General features: G+C 38.4%; 1 protein-coding gene across 1 annotated transcript; it reads left to right on the forward strand.

Moving 5' to 3' along the window:
* The first annotated feature begins 56 nt into the window (after positions 1-56).
* LOC124258954 (probable low affinity copper uptake protein 2) lies at positions 57-17,559 on the forward strand. The gene is made up of 5 exons (XM_046693022.1): positions 57-221; positions 2,978-3,047; positions 12,502-12,700; positions 15,330-15,445; positions 16,672-17,559. Exons 1-5 carry the CDS (start codon positions 210-212, stop codon positions 16,833-16,835), a joined length of 561 nt encoding a protein of 186 aa, XP_046548978.1. The 5' UTR covers positions 57-209; the 3' UTR covers positions 16,836-17,559.
* Positions 17,560-18,734: the final 1,175 nt, after the last annotated feature.

The following is an 18,734-nucleotide window of genomic DNA, read 5'->3' on the forward strand; positions in this document are numbered from 1 at the left end:
TCATATGCATGTTTACATACAAACCTCAGGTCGGGCACTCATCAGTCACATGATCTGAAAATGGCCGACATTTTATCTAAACATTTCCCGTTTGACTCTCTTGGTTGAGATATATTGTTTATCTCGTCTCCTTTCTTCACAATAGTCGGATATGTGCCATTTTATATAGATACAATTGAAAGTAAACCGAATTATTCCTCAAGATCATCATGGATATGCCCGTAAGTACTTCGTATGGTATATTGAGTAACAGTATAACTTGTACAATAGTACTTTATACGTGATAAACGAAATATCATACTGACAGCTACTTTTACTGTATTTTCCAATTAGCCAGTTTGTGTTTAGACATGGTAATTCGTATGCTGAAGGAAACTCAACTCGCATCGGGTGTTTATTAAAGTTATCAACCGCTTGATATATGTGCATCGTGAAATGTTTTGAATTAAAAAAAGCAATGACGGTGGTATAACAGCATATTTTTCAGAATATTTACAGTCATGCCAATTATGGACATGATTACACATGATGCAAACCATACATATATTTACTGGTTTGATATACAATAGTAGAAATAATCTAAATATGTTTAGAAAGTTTCTTTATGTCTTTTAATTTTGTAGCTCATAACATCCATTTACATTTAGATAAAGGTAGAATCTTTTCCCTGTAGATGTACCTGTCTTTCAGGACTGAAGTATGGTCATTTAGATGGATAATGAAATTCATATGCTGTAGTATAAATGGGGAGACAAGCACAGATGGCATTTTCTGTCTTCACAGGGCAAATGTCAGTCAGTTGACTCAGTCTGTGTCTTGATTATTTATTTGGGATACACCCGAACCGGCCCCAAGCCGAACCGGCCCCTGGATATTTAACCCAAACCGTCCCCTGGATATTTAACCCAAACCGTCCCCGCACCCGAACCGGCCCCTGGGTTAACGATAATCAGACAGACAATTAATGAAGATTTCAATTAATTTATTATATAGATACAGACATGGAGATTTCAATTAATTTATTATATAGATACAGACATGGAGATTTCAATTAATTTATTATATAGATACAGACATGAAGATTTCAATTAATTTATTAAACATAAGAGACATGAAGATTTCAATTAATTTATAATACATGTATATATATACAGACATGAAGATTTCAATTAATTTATTATATATATACAGACATGAAGATTTCAATTAATTTATTATATATATACACAGACATGAAGATTTCAATTAATTTATTACATAGATACAGACATGAAGATCACACACTGCAGGCACTGTTGTCTTTCGAGGCATCTCAATGAGCAGTAAACGCAAGAATCGGACACGTTATCCATGATGAACAAATTATGAATCATGTCCTTCAGATAATGTCTTTTTATAAGATTTTACGCAAGGTGAAGATAACAGTATACGGTGCAGTTGACATTGAGTGAACGCAATCAGTGTCAAGTAAGAGCATACGCTTAAGACAACATGTAAATTAATTCGCTCACGATAATCCGTTCAAAGAAATATTAAAACAACACATTCACTTTAATCGCTCAGTGAGACGCGAGTAAAATAACAGTTTAATTTTGGAGCTGAAGAATGTTTTAGTTTTCATAATGTTAGCAGAATTCAGTCTGTGAAAGGTGGTTAATGTGTGTTGAAAATCTTGACAAATGTTCCACACATGGAAACATGGGAAAAGATGAAGGACGACATTATTTTTCGTTACTGGAAACTTGGGCATAACAAAGGTGAAACGTGAATTCATTATATTGGATTTATGTGCTATTGTTGTATTGAATTAATGTGTCAATTCTGTGGATACGATACAACGAAATGTAAGTACACCTTTTACTTTAGTATTGTTTTGCAATTGATCTTCTAGATTCTTAAAAGAATTACATAAAATGTCCTCTACCATGGGATCTCCGTGATCAGCAGCACTTGCATGTTCACTTGCCTCGCATCGACACTAATATTCGCTAAAATTTTTTTACAGAACTCGTCATTACATGTAAAGACATATGAGTAATATGTTTTTGTCATTTATGTTAAAGGAACTTTAATTCATATGTCAATGTAGAAATATTCTCGGGGCCGGTTTGGGGCAAATATCAGGGGCCGGTTCGGGTTAAATTTCAGGGGACGGTTCGGCTTGGGGCCGGTTCGGGGGTAATTCATTTATTTCAGTGCTACTATATTTCAGTTTGCCAGGACTACCAGATTTTTCGCAGTGTTTATTCAGTCTGATCACACCAATATTTTAATGACTATTCAGGACTCGATTTAGTGCTTTGTTGCTTACACTGATGCAGGGCTCCAGATAATTTTTCAACATCAGGAGTACGTACTCCTTATTTGTTCAATATTGAGTACTGGAAAACCTTAAGTGTACATTTAGAGTACTGAATGGAAGCTAATGGACTATCAGTAATCTTGTGTTTCGTTTCATATATGCACCACAACGTTGCTACTCTTGTGTAAACAGGTCAATAAACAATAAAACAATACTTTTTTTCAGATAAATACGTTTGTAAGTGATTCTAAGACCGTACACCATTGCTGTGGTGCGTATCTGCTACGTTTTCTAAATTATTTCCTACCGTATCGTGCATATTTTTTATCCGTACATACGCTGATACGGCCCTTATCTGGAGCCCTGCTGATGCAACCCAATATTACAAAGTGCAAACTAGTTATTAGTCTAACTTGCACCAGGTGCAAGTCAATTTTTAGTGGGTAAACTTCTGAATGAAACATGTACATAATTCAATAGCATATTTCTTTCATTACATATTACAATAAAGGCAGTGCAAATGGAATTTGGCTTGTGCAACTAGGTTTTTATCTTAGGTTGCACCCGGTGCAAGTAGGTTAACATCTCTTAAATCGAGCCCTGCTATTTATATTACTTAACTGATGAATGATGCTGATGTTCATGTTTTGACGTTTGTGCCTTTCCAATATACAGACATACTTCTTCACGACAACGGAGCTGAAAAATTTCTTGTTCCAGAATCTGAACATATCTGGCGCGAAGGGTAAGTAATTTGAGGAATACTAGCATGAGTTTTGCATATTTCCATCTTAAGACTTGCTACAGTAGGTACAGTTATCTTAATGTTGTATTGTATGTACAGTTGATTCATTTTGAATTCTTAAATGTCTTTGTACATGGTGTAGGGACAGGTGTTTAAATATGCTTTGCTAGTCCTCCAATCCAATTCCTTTTGGGATTTGTTTTTGTTTAAATCATTTAGCCATTATTTATTTAGCCTGTTGATATACTTTCTATTTTATTTGTATGATCCTGGTATGAAGCATTTGATGTTAGTCTAGATAACATACAATTTTCTTTGCATGCTAGTAATGTACAGGGAATTATCTGGTGACTTGCTGAAGACTCATAATGGAAATGTCAGTGAAAATTCACAAATCAGAATCAATATTTTCCAATTTATATCAGTAATCAACAGGTCAAAAGGGCCACATTCACTCTAGTCAAAGCAACAACACCCAAAACTGGAAAGCCACATAACAAAATTTAAATAGTCACATGAATCAGTCAAATTGGCCATGCTAAAATTCAAAATGGCCACAAACCAAAAGTCAAAATAGCCAAAACGAGGAAGTGTAAAGCATAATTAGAGTTAGTTTCTATTTCTTTGATTTATTTCCTTAATCCAATGGTCATAAAATAAACTTTGATACTACGTCAAGTGACCTTTGATCACATACCAAACCTCTTTGTCCTTAATCAGTTTTTGTAACACATACTTTGATATGACCCAGTGTGAGAGTTATGGTTAAAAATGGATGATCTCTTGTCTTACTTGTCACTCACCATGCGTGCTAAGTGTGTGATGTCTAGCTAGACTGGTTGTAACTGAGTGTTTGTAGATGTAAATGTGTTATCTTTGGCATGGAAAGTTGAGTGCTCATTAAATCATTGCTGATAGTGTTCACTTGTGAATAGGTCTGTTAAAGCTTAGATGCAACCAACAAAATATACATAATTAAAGCACAATTATCATTTATTCATGACATATAATATTCATTGCTGATTATGAAGAAACAAATAAACAAAATTATAAGTGTACAATCGCAAATCAAAAGTGCAATATTTTGTACTAGGGTTTACTACCCATGAAATGAAGCACCCAGGATATCGAACCCAGTCAGAGCGGGTGGGAGTGCACTTAAGTGTAACAATGTCTTTCATTGGCTGGTTCATTTGTCGATACGCTCAGGGCTCTTTATGTGTGTATAGGCATCCCAGCTCAAGCTATGCAAACCTATTCATGTACTATGTGCGCAGCGCAGCACAGCTGTTGAAAACACTTTTCACCCGAGCTGGTTTTTTTTAGTGAATCATTTGAACTCCGATTTCACGCTGGACTTTTTTCATCGCGTTTTTTTTCAACTTTATAACTTGAATTTGCATTTTTGATTTGTTACTGTAAGTCCATACCGAAAGGTATCAGAATCTGCAAAGTTGTGTTTTGCGTTGCATGTAAGCTTTAAGCTTGACACTTGCTTGATAACGGTGTTAGTACCTACACCTGAAACATCGCACTCATTGCAATAAAGAAGTTGACTATCCATACAAATCAGTTTTCCTTGACATAGAAAGATATCATTTATAAGTAATCCCGTTTAGCTTGGCATGGAATGTTGACTGATCATTAAATTATCACTATTAGAGAGTGTTTACATGTTACATGTTATTAAGTCTGTTAAGCTTGACACTAATGACAGGGAAAGTTTTAGATCTATGGGTGTTTTCATGTAATGTAGCTCGTTAAGCTTGGCAAGGAAATGAAATTGATTGGTTTGTGTTTGTTGATTGAGTGTTTATACAAGTGAGTAAGAGGATTACCTTTGCAAAGGAAGTTGATTGATTGTTATTTTTGCTGGAGTATTTTTACTTGTAAGTAAGGCTGTTACATTTGGTATGAAAAGTTTATTGACTGATCAAGTTTTTTTTAAAGTGTGAAAATGAATATGAACATTTTGATATTTTGTTTGTGATTATTCACCTTTCAGTGTGCCAGTTTTACTAGGGATTTATAAGTGCAATGTTTAAATATTATGTTAACATACCCATAAATTTAAAAAAGACTAATTTCCAATTTGTCAAATTTTACTTATTTCAGAATCCTAGATATATCATTGTATAACAATGAATACAGTAATGTTCTGGAAGTACAGACAGCATCACAATCCTGAAAACCTAGTTTTGATGAAGAAACCAGTTATTTTGATTGTCAAGAGTAGTAAAGCAGGGCTCGACTTAAAGAAATAAAACCTACTTGCACCCAGTGCAACCTTAGGTAGAAACCTTGTTGCATCAGACAAAAACAGGTTGCACCTGCTGCTCAATGTAAAATCTTGTATAAAATATGATGCTTGAGTTTTGGTAATGATAGTTTAGAACATTATAACAAAAGAAATCTGGGACTGATAAGATTAGTTATCTTACTTCCTAAAATTTCATGAACAGTAAGTCCTTCAGTCACTGCTCATACAGTCATCAGATTCACTCTTCCAAGTCAGTTCCTCATCATACTGTTTTCCAGCTGAAGTCTAAAAAATTGGCTTGCACCTGGTGCAAGTTAGACTAATAACTAGGTTTCACTTTGTAATATTGGGTTGCACCAGTGCAAGTATCAAAGCACTAAATTGAGCCCTGTAAAGGCTTTTCGTATATTAACAATATGTCATGTAATGATGGTATATATCATAGAAAATTAGGTGCTTGCAGAATATGCATAATGTTTTTCTTCAGTGCCTTAATACAGGGCTCCAGATAATTTTTCAACACCAGGAGTACGTACTCCTTATATTTTCAACATAGGAGTACTGGAAAACCTTAAGTGAGTGAGTGAGTTTAGTTTTACACCGCACTCAGCAATATTCCAGCTATATGGCGGCGGTCTGTAAATAATCAAGTCTAGACCAGACAATCCAGTGATCAACAGCATGACATCGATCTGCGCAATTGGGAACCGATGACATGTGTCAACCAAGTCAGCGAGCCTGACCACCCAATCCCGTTAGTCGCCTCTTACGACAAGCATAGTCGCCTTTTGTGGCAAGCATTGGTTGCTGAAGACCTATTCTACCCCGGATCTTCACGGGTCCGGAAAACCTTAAGAGTACATTTAGTGTACTGCATGGAATTTAATGGACTATCAGTAGTCTTGTGTTTCGTTTCATATATGCACCACAATATTGCTACTTTTGTGCAAACAGGTCAATAAACAATAAAATGATACTTTTTCAGATACATACGTCTATAAATGATTCTAAGACCGTACACCATTGCTGTGGTGCGTACCTGCTACGTTGGAGCCCTGCTTAATATAATAGTAATCCCTTAGTCATTGTTCATCAGCTTACAGAAGATAATTCTAAAGTCATTCAGTACTCATGACAAGACAGCTCATCACACACTCTATGATCCTATCACATGGTTTGTTGACAGCTACTGTATTACTTGATGTTAAAGAACCACTAAACTTTGTTTTTTGTTACTCTTTTAACCATTACATATGAAAGATTTGTGGTTAGTCTTATGCGGAACACCAAATTTATTCTTTAAAAACTTGTGGTTAATTAATACCGAGCGATTAAAAGTGGCCAAAAAGTCGCCTGCTTCCCTCTCGCCCGCCAACGAAACCACAGACAGGTTACGTAACTCTGTCGCCAGAGCACTGCAGTGACGTCATATGAGGAGCGATTTTCAGTTAGTTGTATAGAAAATGTGTAGCACGCTCATCATTTTGATGATTTCTCGACATCAACGGCGACATGCGAATCGTTGCTTTGTCGCCAATTGCTCCTAGGGGTCGGGCGATGGTGTCCCCATGCACAGATTTCCACAGGACCCCCGCAGTTCGTGCTAAATGGGTTATGTTTGTGAGTGCGAAGCGTGGCGTTGTGGAAGCCTGAAACGATATCTTACTTGTGTTCAGATCGCTTCACGGAAGTTAAAGAATCAAAACTACTTACTAGTTGTAGTAAAATATGCATATGATTGATGACCATAAAGATTTTCTATGACACAACTTGTAACATAACGATTTCTTCCCTCGAAGTGAGGTTGTGGTCAAGTAACAATAATATTGTAAGTAGTATTATATTGACCCACCTCACTACCACGAGAAATTGTTATGATATACATATGTCATGTCATGCAAAATCCTATTAATTATCAATAAAATACATATTTTACTACCAGTAGAAAGTAGTTTTGATTTTGTAACTCGGTGAAAACAAACCTAAAATACCATTTATCCTCAGACTGGCGGATGTTCCCGACAGGAAGCGCCATTTTTAAAAAAATCAAAAAAATCTGTTAGAATTAATGAGATTATAGTTTGATTTCATCAAGTCAGAAAATCAAGACTACTTTCTACTCGTTGTTAAATATGTATTGGAATCATAACCAAACAGATTTTGCATGACACAACTTATAACATAACGATTTCTTCCACGGAAGCGAGGTGGGGGTCGAAGTCACAATACTCGCGCCGATAAATTTCTTGCTACATTCCCATGGTTAATGTCCACTCACCAGTATGTAGATACTAGTCAATGTAATGCGTCTTTATATTTGGTCTTATAATCCTAATTAGTTAATTATCACACTTGTATGCATTTGGAAACTAAATAAAAAGCAGACGATCTGCTGATACTTATAGTGAATTTATAACAGAACTGTAATATCTAGACATTTTATAGTTTGCCAATGTGAATCATAATTCGCACACACACCCTAGTGCATGTTGTCTGTCTCATTACACTTCACGGGCTAAAACAATGATTCTGTTGAATGCTACGACAAATGAATAAAAAAAAATGCAAATATTAAAATTAAAACAGATTAAAGTTATAGGAACAATATCAGGCCATTACCTTGTTCGAGGAATGTATCCATCAATATCCACAAAACTGTTCCAAATGATGTGTCTTTTAACAGTTTAATATACCTAAAAAGTGATAAATCTTTTCAGGTATTGGTGTATAGTCTCATTGGTCACCCAAGATAGCACACCTGGCAACTAATTGCATAATGTCCGCCTTTCTTTAAAACAGTAATTTAGTTAGCCAATAATGGGCAATCAATCAATGTATTGCCGGGTTAATCCTTTGAAAGAAGGACGTTGTTTTACGCAGACACCGACACCGACAGAGTGTATTCAGTATAGATTAGTAAATCTACATACATAAACACTACCTTTTGACAATTCCGCTGTGTAAGATAAAAGTAATTAATCAATCAGCGTGTTATCGGTTAATCCTTTGATCGATGTTTATAATGTTGAATATTTACTCCAGACACAAGAAATGCTAAATGGGAACCTTTGTCGGTAATCTAAGTGTGTTACCACTAATTATACCAGTTATAAATTCATTAACTTACCATCAAGTGAATGATGACAAATAACATGTGTAGGTTTATACCACCTAACACGGGTTAAAACGAGGGAGTATTAATTGCTGTATTGCATGTGAAAACTTATGGGCCGACACTGTTTTGAGAATACAAACAGATTTTTACATGACATGATTAAATATCGAGGTAAAACAACACAGAAATGGGATCAATTTGGATCAGTCATTATACAAATAGGGCCTAACGACACCAATCGATTTTGACAGAATCGTCTATGAAAACAAGTTGTAACCTCGAAACTAGGCAAAGCAGGAGACAAAATTAAATGACAGTAGATTGTGAGAACATATAGCTTTCATTTTCCACAACAATTGTCACGATTTCAGGTTTATACAAGCCTGTAAACACGATAATTTACCCCCTAAAATGTAGATGAATTCTGCATCGGCTCTCAAAGCTATTCCTCATATGACGTCACAGAGGCGCGCCGCTCTGATTGGTTGAAATTTCGTTCGCGGGTGAGAATTGTGCACTGTTGTCAAAAAGGTCGATTTAAGTCAATTAAAGGTCGAAATGAGTAGTTTTAATGACGGGGTTTCATTTATAACGATGCCAGTTAGTGATTTATGTATTTGTACCCCCTAGGGTTTATGTGACCTTTAAAATTAATGTAAGATTAATAATGTTGAAGATGTACCTGCTTACAAGGCATTTGTTGCTACTTTATATATACATTATTTATGTCTAAAAGTTGTGGACCGCCTCCGTGGTGTGGTGGTTAGAGCGTCCGCCTAGAGAGCGGAAGGTCGCGGGTTCGATCCCCGACCGCGTCATACCAAAAGACGTTAAAATATGGTTCTTGTTGGTCCCTGCCTGGCGTTCGGCATTAATGGGTACAAAAAGGACTGGTCGGCTTGGAGTCAGTATAATGTGTCTGAGTGGGGTATTCATGCTTCACTGCGGCATGGTATCTCAGTGGGCTAGCACTATAAAACCAGCTTAAGTCTGGGCTAGTACAAGCAGCGGCATGCACACATACACACGCATGCACGTCGTCATATGAGCGAAATATTCTCAAGCACGACGTAAAACCCACCTCACCTAAAAGTTGTGAGTCATTGAATTACTGAGTTTGAAAGTATTTATCCACTCAGCTAATTATGTGACTTTGAGACTGTATAAAGATGTGTCTATATGAAATCAAATTGTGTGTTACCATGGTTACTCTGATGCTGTCTGTCTGTTACACTTCACTGCAGTAATCTGAGTGTCTGGTAGCCTCTCTTACCAGTTTGTTTTAAACACCTATTCAAGTTTCTTGTTTGAATGAGAACAAGATTCTCTTTATGGCATAAATGTACATCTTGTGAAGATATAATGTCAATACCAGAGAATAGTCAGTCACAATCGGATTCCATTGGGTATAAAAGGAAAGTGTAAACATTCATGTTGTCATTAAAGCAGACATTAGTGTTGGGAATGGGAAACCAAATCCACAATCGATTATCGGGGGACTTGTGGTGAACGATTATCGATTATAATTAAAATGTATACATTTTTAATGTTATCACCAATTATAAGGATATTTCCCCAGGTTTTTCCTAATGAATGTTTTTTATAACTAATACTGTCATGCAATGAAATGCACGAATGCAATAAAAGTGGCTAAAATTTTACAATGTGCATAGCTTTACACTTGAGCGCAATTTTGTTTGTGAATATTCGTCAAATGTAAAGGTTAGTTTACTTCATTCAAGTGTGTTATACTAAACATGCTAAAACAACAAAATTCCAATCAATCAAAAATATGTTTTTTACAATCGATAATCATTTTTAATCCTTCTTTCGATCAATTTTTGATTATTTTCTATCATCGGAACACCACTAGCAGACATGTTACCATGGCTACATCATGGTTACTGGCATGCATGAAACAGTCTTGGTCACAGGCCTATAGTACAAAGTCAGTGAACAATAATGGCATTCGATCACAATATTTACAAAATTCTTTTTTTCTGTATACAAAAGCATGGTGGATGTACATACAAAGTTTATGAATATTACTTATAGTATCGATATTCATTAACAAATTAATTTGCCCTATATTATGGTATGGTTGGTAATACTGTGGTAGATATATAGTCCTTAAATCAATGTAGTAAGGACACACGAACAAAAAGTGGAACTCCTCTACAATTACATGTATTGTACAAAATTTACACAGTCTACTTTCTCTCAGAACATTACAAGGTCTACCCTTGTTCATCATAAGATCTACCCGTGAAGGTCCGGGTTAGAATATTGATCTTCAGTAACCCATGCTTGTCGTAAGAGGCACTAACAGGATCGGGTGGTCAGGTTCGCTGACTTGGTTGACACATGTCATCGGTTCCCAATTGCGCAGATCGATGCTCATGCTGTTGATCACTGGATTGTGTGGTCTAGATTTGATTATTTACAGACCACCGCCATATAACTGGAATATTGCTGAGTGCAGCGTAAAACTAAACTCACTCACTCACTCATCATAAGATCATGCGAAGAACACGTAAATCTGGATAATGAAACAAAGAATATGTTTTAGATTATAGCATAGAGGTATTGCTCTGTACTTAAAACTAATATAAAAGTACTTCAGAAAGTGCATTTAGGCGACTGTACTAAAGATGAATTCCATGTCTGAACTTAATTTCCCTTAACATTTGTGATACAGCATTACATAGTGACAAAAACACATCACTAAAACCACAATGATTAAGTACATTTCTAACATTCATTACCTAATTTTATTTTCTGTTAGTGTCATGTTATGACAGTTCTTAGGAAATCTTGATACAGGCATCTCCATGAGCTTTACCACTATTTGATAACTTTTGATTTTTTATGAAAGTGGGAAACAACCACATTCACCATAAATCATGACTTTTGGAGTGTTTAACTCCTAAAACTGTTTTACATCAGTGTATGAAATAAGGCCCGTCCGACCGCCCGAGACGGGCTAGATTTCTGCCGGACGGTCTAATTTTACAGCTAGCCAGCCCGATGGACGGGTGAAGAAACATATTCAGATACGTGTCCACTGGCACTGTCTATTTAGGACTTAAGAAGGACTGGTTAAATCTCTTCTGGGCTGATAAGTTTTTGAATTTACCAGCCCAGATGTCTGGCTGGGTTTTTGGCTTATTTTATACACTGTTTGCATGCATACCAGTTAATCTATTCCAATGCTTGGCAGTCAGTAGTTTCAGTGTGTCAGCATCCATGATCAGCTGTTATGATACAATTGTATTAGAGTCTGTAAGTATTAGTGTTGGGAATCGGAAACCAAATCCACTATCAATTATCGGAGGACTTGTGATGAACGATTATCGACTATAATCGAAAAATATACATTTTTAATGTAATCACCAATTTTAAGGGTTTTTCCCCAGGTTTTTTCTAATTGTTTTTTTTATAACTAATACTGTCATGCAATGAAATGTATGCATGCAAGTAAGACACTGGAATTGTAATTAAACAATAACAGTGGTTAAAATTATATAATGCGCATAGCTTTAATTTGTTGAGCGCATGTTTGTTCGTGAATATTCATCAAATTAAATGGTAAGTATACTTAATTCAAGGGTGTTATACAAATCAACAAAATTCCGATTAATCAAAAATATTTATTTACAATCGATAATCATTTTTAATCCTTCTTTCGATCGATTTTCGATTGTTTTCGATCATCAGAACACCACTAATTAGAAGCATGTAATCATGACAAGGGTTGCTGCGTATGACCACTTCTTTATACTGTACACACTTAGTTTCAGAGCTATATATTGCCCCTATTGACACCGAGTTACTTCTAGTTCTTTGAAGAAGACTTCTCTGGTCAGACAAGCAATGGCACCCTCCCCACTTGTATTGTTCCCCTGTCTTATTGGGGCTGTGTACAAGGTAGACATGATAGATGTTGTATACAAGATAGAAATGGTAGACATTGTTTATGGTAGACATGGTAGGCATTGTTTACAAGAAAGACATTGTAGACAAAGGCATTGTACAGTCAAACAAGTAATAACAACCTCCCGTCTTGTGTTGTTTGTCAGGTTTCGTGGTGCTGTGTCTGGTGATTTTCTGCATCATGGCACTTTTTGAGGGAATCAAACTAGTGAAGATTTTCTTTGAACTGAAAGTGAAGCAGGATCCGCTGACCTACAGTCACACGGACAGCTCAGCTGAAGACCGGGAGGGCTTGTTGTCCTCTCTCATGTTCCCTGCCGACATGGGGCAGATCAGGAGGAGAAGGTGAGTCTGCTGTAGCTCGGCTGAAGACAGGGAGGGCTTGTTGTCCTCTCTCATGTTCCCTGCCGACATGGGGCAGATCAGGAGAAGAAGGTGAGTCTGCTGTATCTGAGCTGAAGACAGGGAGGGCTTGTTGTCCTCTCTCATGTTCCCTGCCGACATGGGGCAGATCAGGAGGAGAAGGTGAGTCTGCTGTATCTGAGCTGAAGACAGGGAGGGCTTGTTGTCCTCTCTCATGTTCCCTGCCGACATGGGGCAGATCAGGAGGAGAAGGTGAGTCTGCTGTAGCTGAGCTGAAGACAGGGAGGGCTTGTTGTCCTCTCATGTTCCCTGCCGACATGGGGCAGATCAGGGAGGAGAAGGTGAGTCTGCTGTAGCTGGGCTGAAGACAGGGAGGGCTTGTTGTCCTCTCTCATGTTCCCTGCCGACATGGGGCAGATCAGGAGAAGAAGGTGAGTCTGCTGTAGCTGAGCTGAAGACAGGGAGGGCTTGTTGTCCTCTCTCATGTTCCCTGCCGACATGGGGCAGATCAGGAGGAGAAGGTGAGTCTGCTGTAGCTCGGCTGAAGACAGGGAGAGCTTGTTGTCCTCTCTCATGTTCCCTGCCGACATGGGGCAGATCAGGAGGAGAAGGTGAGTCTGCTGTAGTGCCTCGGCTGAAGACAGGGAGGGCTTGTTGTCCTCTCTCATGTTCCCGGCCGACATGGGGCAGATCAGGAGGAGGAGAAGGTGAGTCTGCTGTAGCTCGGCTGAAGACAGGGAGGGCTTGTTGTCCTCTCATGTTCCCCTGCCGACATGGGGCAGATCAGGAGGAGAAGGTGAGTCTGCTGTAGCTGAGCTGAAGACAGGGAGGGCTTGTTGTCCTCTCTCATGTTCCCTGCCGACATGGGGCAGATCAGGAGGAGAAGGTGAGTCTGCTGTAGCTGAGCTGAAGACAGGGAGGGCTTGTTGTCCTCTCTCATGTTCCCTGCCGACATGGGGCAGATCAGGAGGAGAAGGTGAGTCTGCTGTAGCTGAGCTGAAGACAGGGAGGGCTTGTTGTCCTCTCTCATGTTCCCCCGCCGACATGGGGCAGATCAGGAGGAGAAGGTGAGTCTGCTGTAGCTCCCGGCTGAAGACAGGGAGGGCTTGTTGTCCTCTCTCATGTTCCCCGGCCGACATGGGGCAGATCAGGAGGAGAAGGTGAGTCTGCTGTAGCTCGGCTGAAGACAGGGAGGGCTTGTTGTCCTCTCTCATGTTCCCGGCCGACATGGGGCAGATCAGGAGGAGAAGGTGAGTCTGCTGTAGCTCGGCTGAAGACAGGGAGGGCTTGTTGTCCTCTCTCTCATGTTCCCCGCCGACATGGGGCAGATCAGGAGGAGAAGGTGAGTCTGCTGTAGCTCGGCTGAAGACAGGGAGGGCTTGTTGTCCTCTCTCATGTTCCCGGCCGACATGGGGCAGATCAGGAGGAGAAGGTGAGTCTGCTGTAGCTCAGCTGAAGACAGGGAGGGCTTGTTGTCCTCTCTCATGTTCCCGGCCGACATGGGGCAGATCAGGAGGAGAAGGTGAGTCTGCTCTATAACTCCTGTGATCATCAAGATAGAATTATACAGACAAACTTTATGGATAACAACTTCTTATATTTCTTGAGTGCAACATTTTGATACAGGCTCTTGTGCCGTTGTTAAGCAGGTACACATTTAGATGATCAGAGACCATGTACCAATATCGGTATATGGTATTTGAGGTGATGTAGTCTTTTCAGGCCACATGTTGCCCTACCACTTGACAGTGGTACAAGAATCTGTATCACATGAAATAAAGAAGTTGTTATCCATAAAGATTGTCTATCTTGTACTTCCCAGCTTCTAATGCCACTCCCCTGTAAAGGTCCGGGTTGGAGTTGATTTTCAGTAACCCATGCTTGTCGTATGATGCGACTAATGGGATCGGGAGGTCAGGCTCGCTGACTTGGTTGACACATGTCATCGGTTTCCAATTGTGCAGGTTGATGCTCATGCTGTTGATCACTGGATTATTTACCGACTGCCGCCATATAGCTAGAATATTGCTGAGTGCGGCGTAAAACTCAACTCACTCACTCACTCTAATGCCACTCAATGAACATACAGATAGATGTAGATATTAATACAGGCTTGTGACAGGGGTGTCTGTGATGCAGATCAGTCGGGACTCACCTTACATCGGCTCTTTATATAGTGAAGTTCTATGTAGTTACCAGTTACCATAGTTACTTCGTCTTAATGTGTACCTATTAGTGATTGGTGTAGGTATATTGGTGGCAGACTCAACAAAGGTGCTGTGATGTGCTGTCAGAGTTATGTCCCTTTGAAACTCTAGAAATCTGTGATTTGGGTTCAAATCATGGTAAACCCTGAATATGTTTATAGGTTTGTCTGATGGTTTCATCGAATGAATATTTGAGACCTGTATCACTGTGGGCTTTTCTCCCACATCAAGATGACAAGCTGGGTTATAACTGACATTACTCATTCATTCTGGTTATTTGTGTTTTGATGCTCAGATTAAGAATTTGTGGAAAATCCGTGGAATTCTAAATATCAACATGATCAATGCTTATGATGATTGATGATGATGATGATGATGATGATGATGATGATGTTATATTTCAGAATGAAATACCATTTTCTGGGCTGCATGTCCCACATGTTCAACATGATCATCGCCTACCTCATCATGCTTGCCTTTATGTCGTACAGTGTGTGGGTCGGCATCGCCATAACGCTCGGTAAGTCTACCTGCAGCTGAGCAGCCCTCTGGGTGTTAGAATGGACCCCTAGAAAACAGTGTACATTTACTTGTGTGTTTGGCTATGTTAAAGATGACTATATTTGTGTTATACACAGAATCTGGTGTGGTCTACTGGGTGTTTAGCTATGTTAAAGATGACTATATTTGTGTTATACACAGAATCTGGTGTGGTCTACTGGGTGTTTAGCTATGCTAAAGATGACTATATTTGTGTTATACACAGAATCTGGTGTGGGCTACTGGGTGTTTAGCTATGCTAAAGATGACTATATTTGTGTTATACACAGGATCTGGTGTGTGGGCTGCTGGGTGTTTAGCTATCTGGTGTGAATACTGTTTGCTATTAAAGCTAAAGATGACTATATTTGTGTTATACACAGGATCTGGTGTGGGCTACTGGGTGTTTAGCTATGTTAAAGATGACTATATTTGTGTTATACACAGGACGCAGGATCTGGTGTGGGCTACTGGGTGTTTGGGCTACTGGGTGTTTAGCTATGTTAAAGATGACTATATTTGTGTTATACACAGGATCTGGTGTGGGCTACTGGGTGTTTAGCTATGCTAAAGATGACTATATTTGTGTTATACACAGGATCTGGTGTGGGCTGCTGGGTGTTTAGCTATGTTAAAGATAACTATATTTGTGTTATACACAGGATCTGGTGTGGGCTACTGGGTGTTTAGCTATGTTAAAGATAACTATATTTGTGTTGTCCACAGGATCTGGTGTGGGCTACTGGGTGTTTAGCTATGTTAAAGATAACTATATTTGTGTTATACACAGGATCTGGTGTGGGCTACTGGGTGTTTAGCTATGTTAAAGATGACTATATTTGTGTTATACACAGGATCTGGTGTGGGCTACTGGGTGTTTAGCTATGCTAAAGATGACTATATTTGTGTTATACACAGGATCTGGTGTGGGCTACTGGGTGTTTACCTATGTTAAAGATGACTATATTTGTGTTTATCTGGTGTGGGCTACACAGGATCTATATTTGTGTTATTGATCTGGTGTGGGCTACTGGGTGTTTAGCTATGTTAAAGATAACTATATTTGTGTTACACACAGGATCTGGTGTGGGCTACTGGGTGTTTAGCTATGTTAAAGATGACTATATTTGTGTTACACACAGGATCTGGTGTGGGCTACTGGGTGTTTAGCTATGTTAAAGATAACTATATTTGTGTTGTCCACAGGATCTGGTGTGGGCTACTGGGTGTTCGGCTATATTCAACAGCATATGGTGGACAAATACAAAAAACTGAACCAACTCCAGCTGACAGCAATGAAAGATCAGGAGCGGGAAGAGGAGTTTTCAGCAATCAACAATCCAGTACAGCCTGAACATTGTCATATGTGATGGGGTCGGGCTATCTCAGGAAGGGCAGGGCTTGGCATGATTGGCAGCTTATTTCACTATACTGTTAAGTACTGTTCACATATAGGGCGACATTTTAATATGAGGACAGTTTTTGTGGTATTGACAATTCTGATAGTTTTAATTTTACTTTATCAAGTTTGGATGTTTAGGTTATGAAACCATAAAATTGAAGAATTATGAGGAATTAGTGAAATTATTAAGAAAGATATTAAATTCAGAATCAGTGTGTTGCATGTTAAAAGTGTCAATTTTCATTTTGTTTGTATCAAACATTTTAGTTGAAATATAACTTCCGGTATATTTTTGTATTTTTTTCCAATATTACTTTTTCATGCTCTGGTCTTTTTCATTCGGTAGAGTCTAATGGTGATCGTACCATATTATCAACTCCATCCCAATCAGATGCCTCGTAATGTCCTCTTCAATACTGTAATCATCTATCTAGTCTATGGTGATGTTACAATATACTCAACCTATTCCTAATCATCTTCTATATCAGTCATAGCTCACTCTACAATCAAGCAAGTATCCAACCCAGAAACATGGAAATTGGTGTATTAATCACATTCTTTGTAATTAATACTTTAAATATACATTTAAATGTTAACTAGGGGTGGGTATTGCAGGAAATTTTCATATTGCGATATATTGCGATGCGAAAGCATGTATTGCGATATGTATTGCAATATATTGCAAGAAGGTTTTTTAAACAAAAAAATACTTATAATCGAGTTAATGCTTGATTTATAAAGCAAAAACACAACAAAATCACAATGCTTGATTAGGCTTTAATAAATAGTTTTAATCATGACAAAATAATAATGTAAATAATATTTGGCACAAATGAAACAAGGAAAGGAACAATCTAAAAAAACGAAAATATCCGAAGATTTCCGAGTGTTACGAAGTTTTCCGAATGCATGTCAATATACCGGTTTTCGATCAGCGTATCGCAATACGTATCCTTTTCATGTCTGAACCGGTAAATACCGGTAGACTGGTTATATTGCGCAGCCCTAATGTTAACATTTTATGTTAAATAAATAATGCTGCATATATTGCCGAATATTCAGATATATAGTATATATTTTTCAAAAATGCATGTTCCAAAACATTTATGACCCCATAGATTTTTATTATTTTAATTTTGATACATTTTAAAGCTTTGTGGTATTTGTAAACCATCTTTGATCTAGAACTTCTGAGGTAGTTGTGTAGATACTGTTCATAACAACATGTTGTGAGGTCTAGTTGATCTAATAGTCCTGAGATAGCCCAGTACCGCTGACAACAGCTAGTTGTGAAGTATAGTTGAGTCCTGAGATAGCCCAGTACCGTTGACAACAGCTAGTTGTGAAGTATAGTTGAGTCCTGAGATAGCCCAGTACTGTTGACAACAGCTAGTTGTGAAGTATAGTTGAGTCCTGAGATAGCCCAGTACTGTTGACAACAGCTAGTTGTGAAGTATAGTTGAGTCCAGAGATAGCCCAGTACCGTTGACAACAGCTAGTTGTGAAGTATAGTTGAGTCCTGAGATAGCCCAGTACTGTTGACAACAGCTAGTTGTGAAGTATACTTGAGTCCTGAGATAGCCCAGTACTGTTGACAACAGCTAGTTGTGAAGAAGTAGTCCAGAGATAGCCCAGTACCGCTGACAACAGCTAGTTGTGAAGTATAGTTGAGTAGCCCAGTACTGTTGACAACCTAGTTGTGAAGTATATGAGTCCCCAGTACTGTTGACAACAGCTAGTTGTGAAGTATAGTTGAGTCCTGAGATAGCCCAGTACCGTTGACAACAGCTAGTTGTGAAGTATAGTTGAGTCCTGAGATAGCCCAGTACTGTTGACAACAGCTAGTTGTGAAGTATAGTTGAGTCCA

The sequence above is a fragment of the Haliotis rubra genome, unplaced genomic scaffold (assembly GCF_003918875.1).
Source record: "Haliotis rubra isolate DU_JTF1 unplaced genomic scaffold, ASM391887v1 Scf703, whole genome shotgun sequence".
NCBI classification, from domain to species: Eukaryota; Metazoa; Mollusca; class Gastropoda; order Lepetellida; family Haliotidae; genus Haliotis; species Haliotis rubra.

What these genes read in the sequence shown, in the direction of transcription:
- LOC124258954 (XM_046693022.1), top strand. An exon ending in GAACATATCTGGCGCGAAGG is followed by an intron (nt 3,048 to 12,501) that starts GTAAGTAATTTG and finishes GTTGTTTGTCAG; the next exon opens with GTTTCGTGGTGCTGTGTCTG. An exon ending in GGGCAGATCAGGAGGAGAAG is followed by an intron (nt 12,701 to 15,329) that starts GTGAGTCTGCTG and finishes GTTATATTTCAG; the next exon opens with AATGAAATACCATTTTCTGG.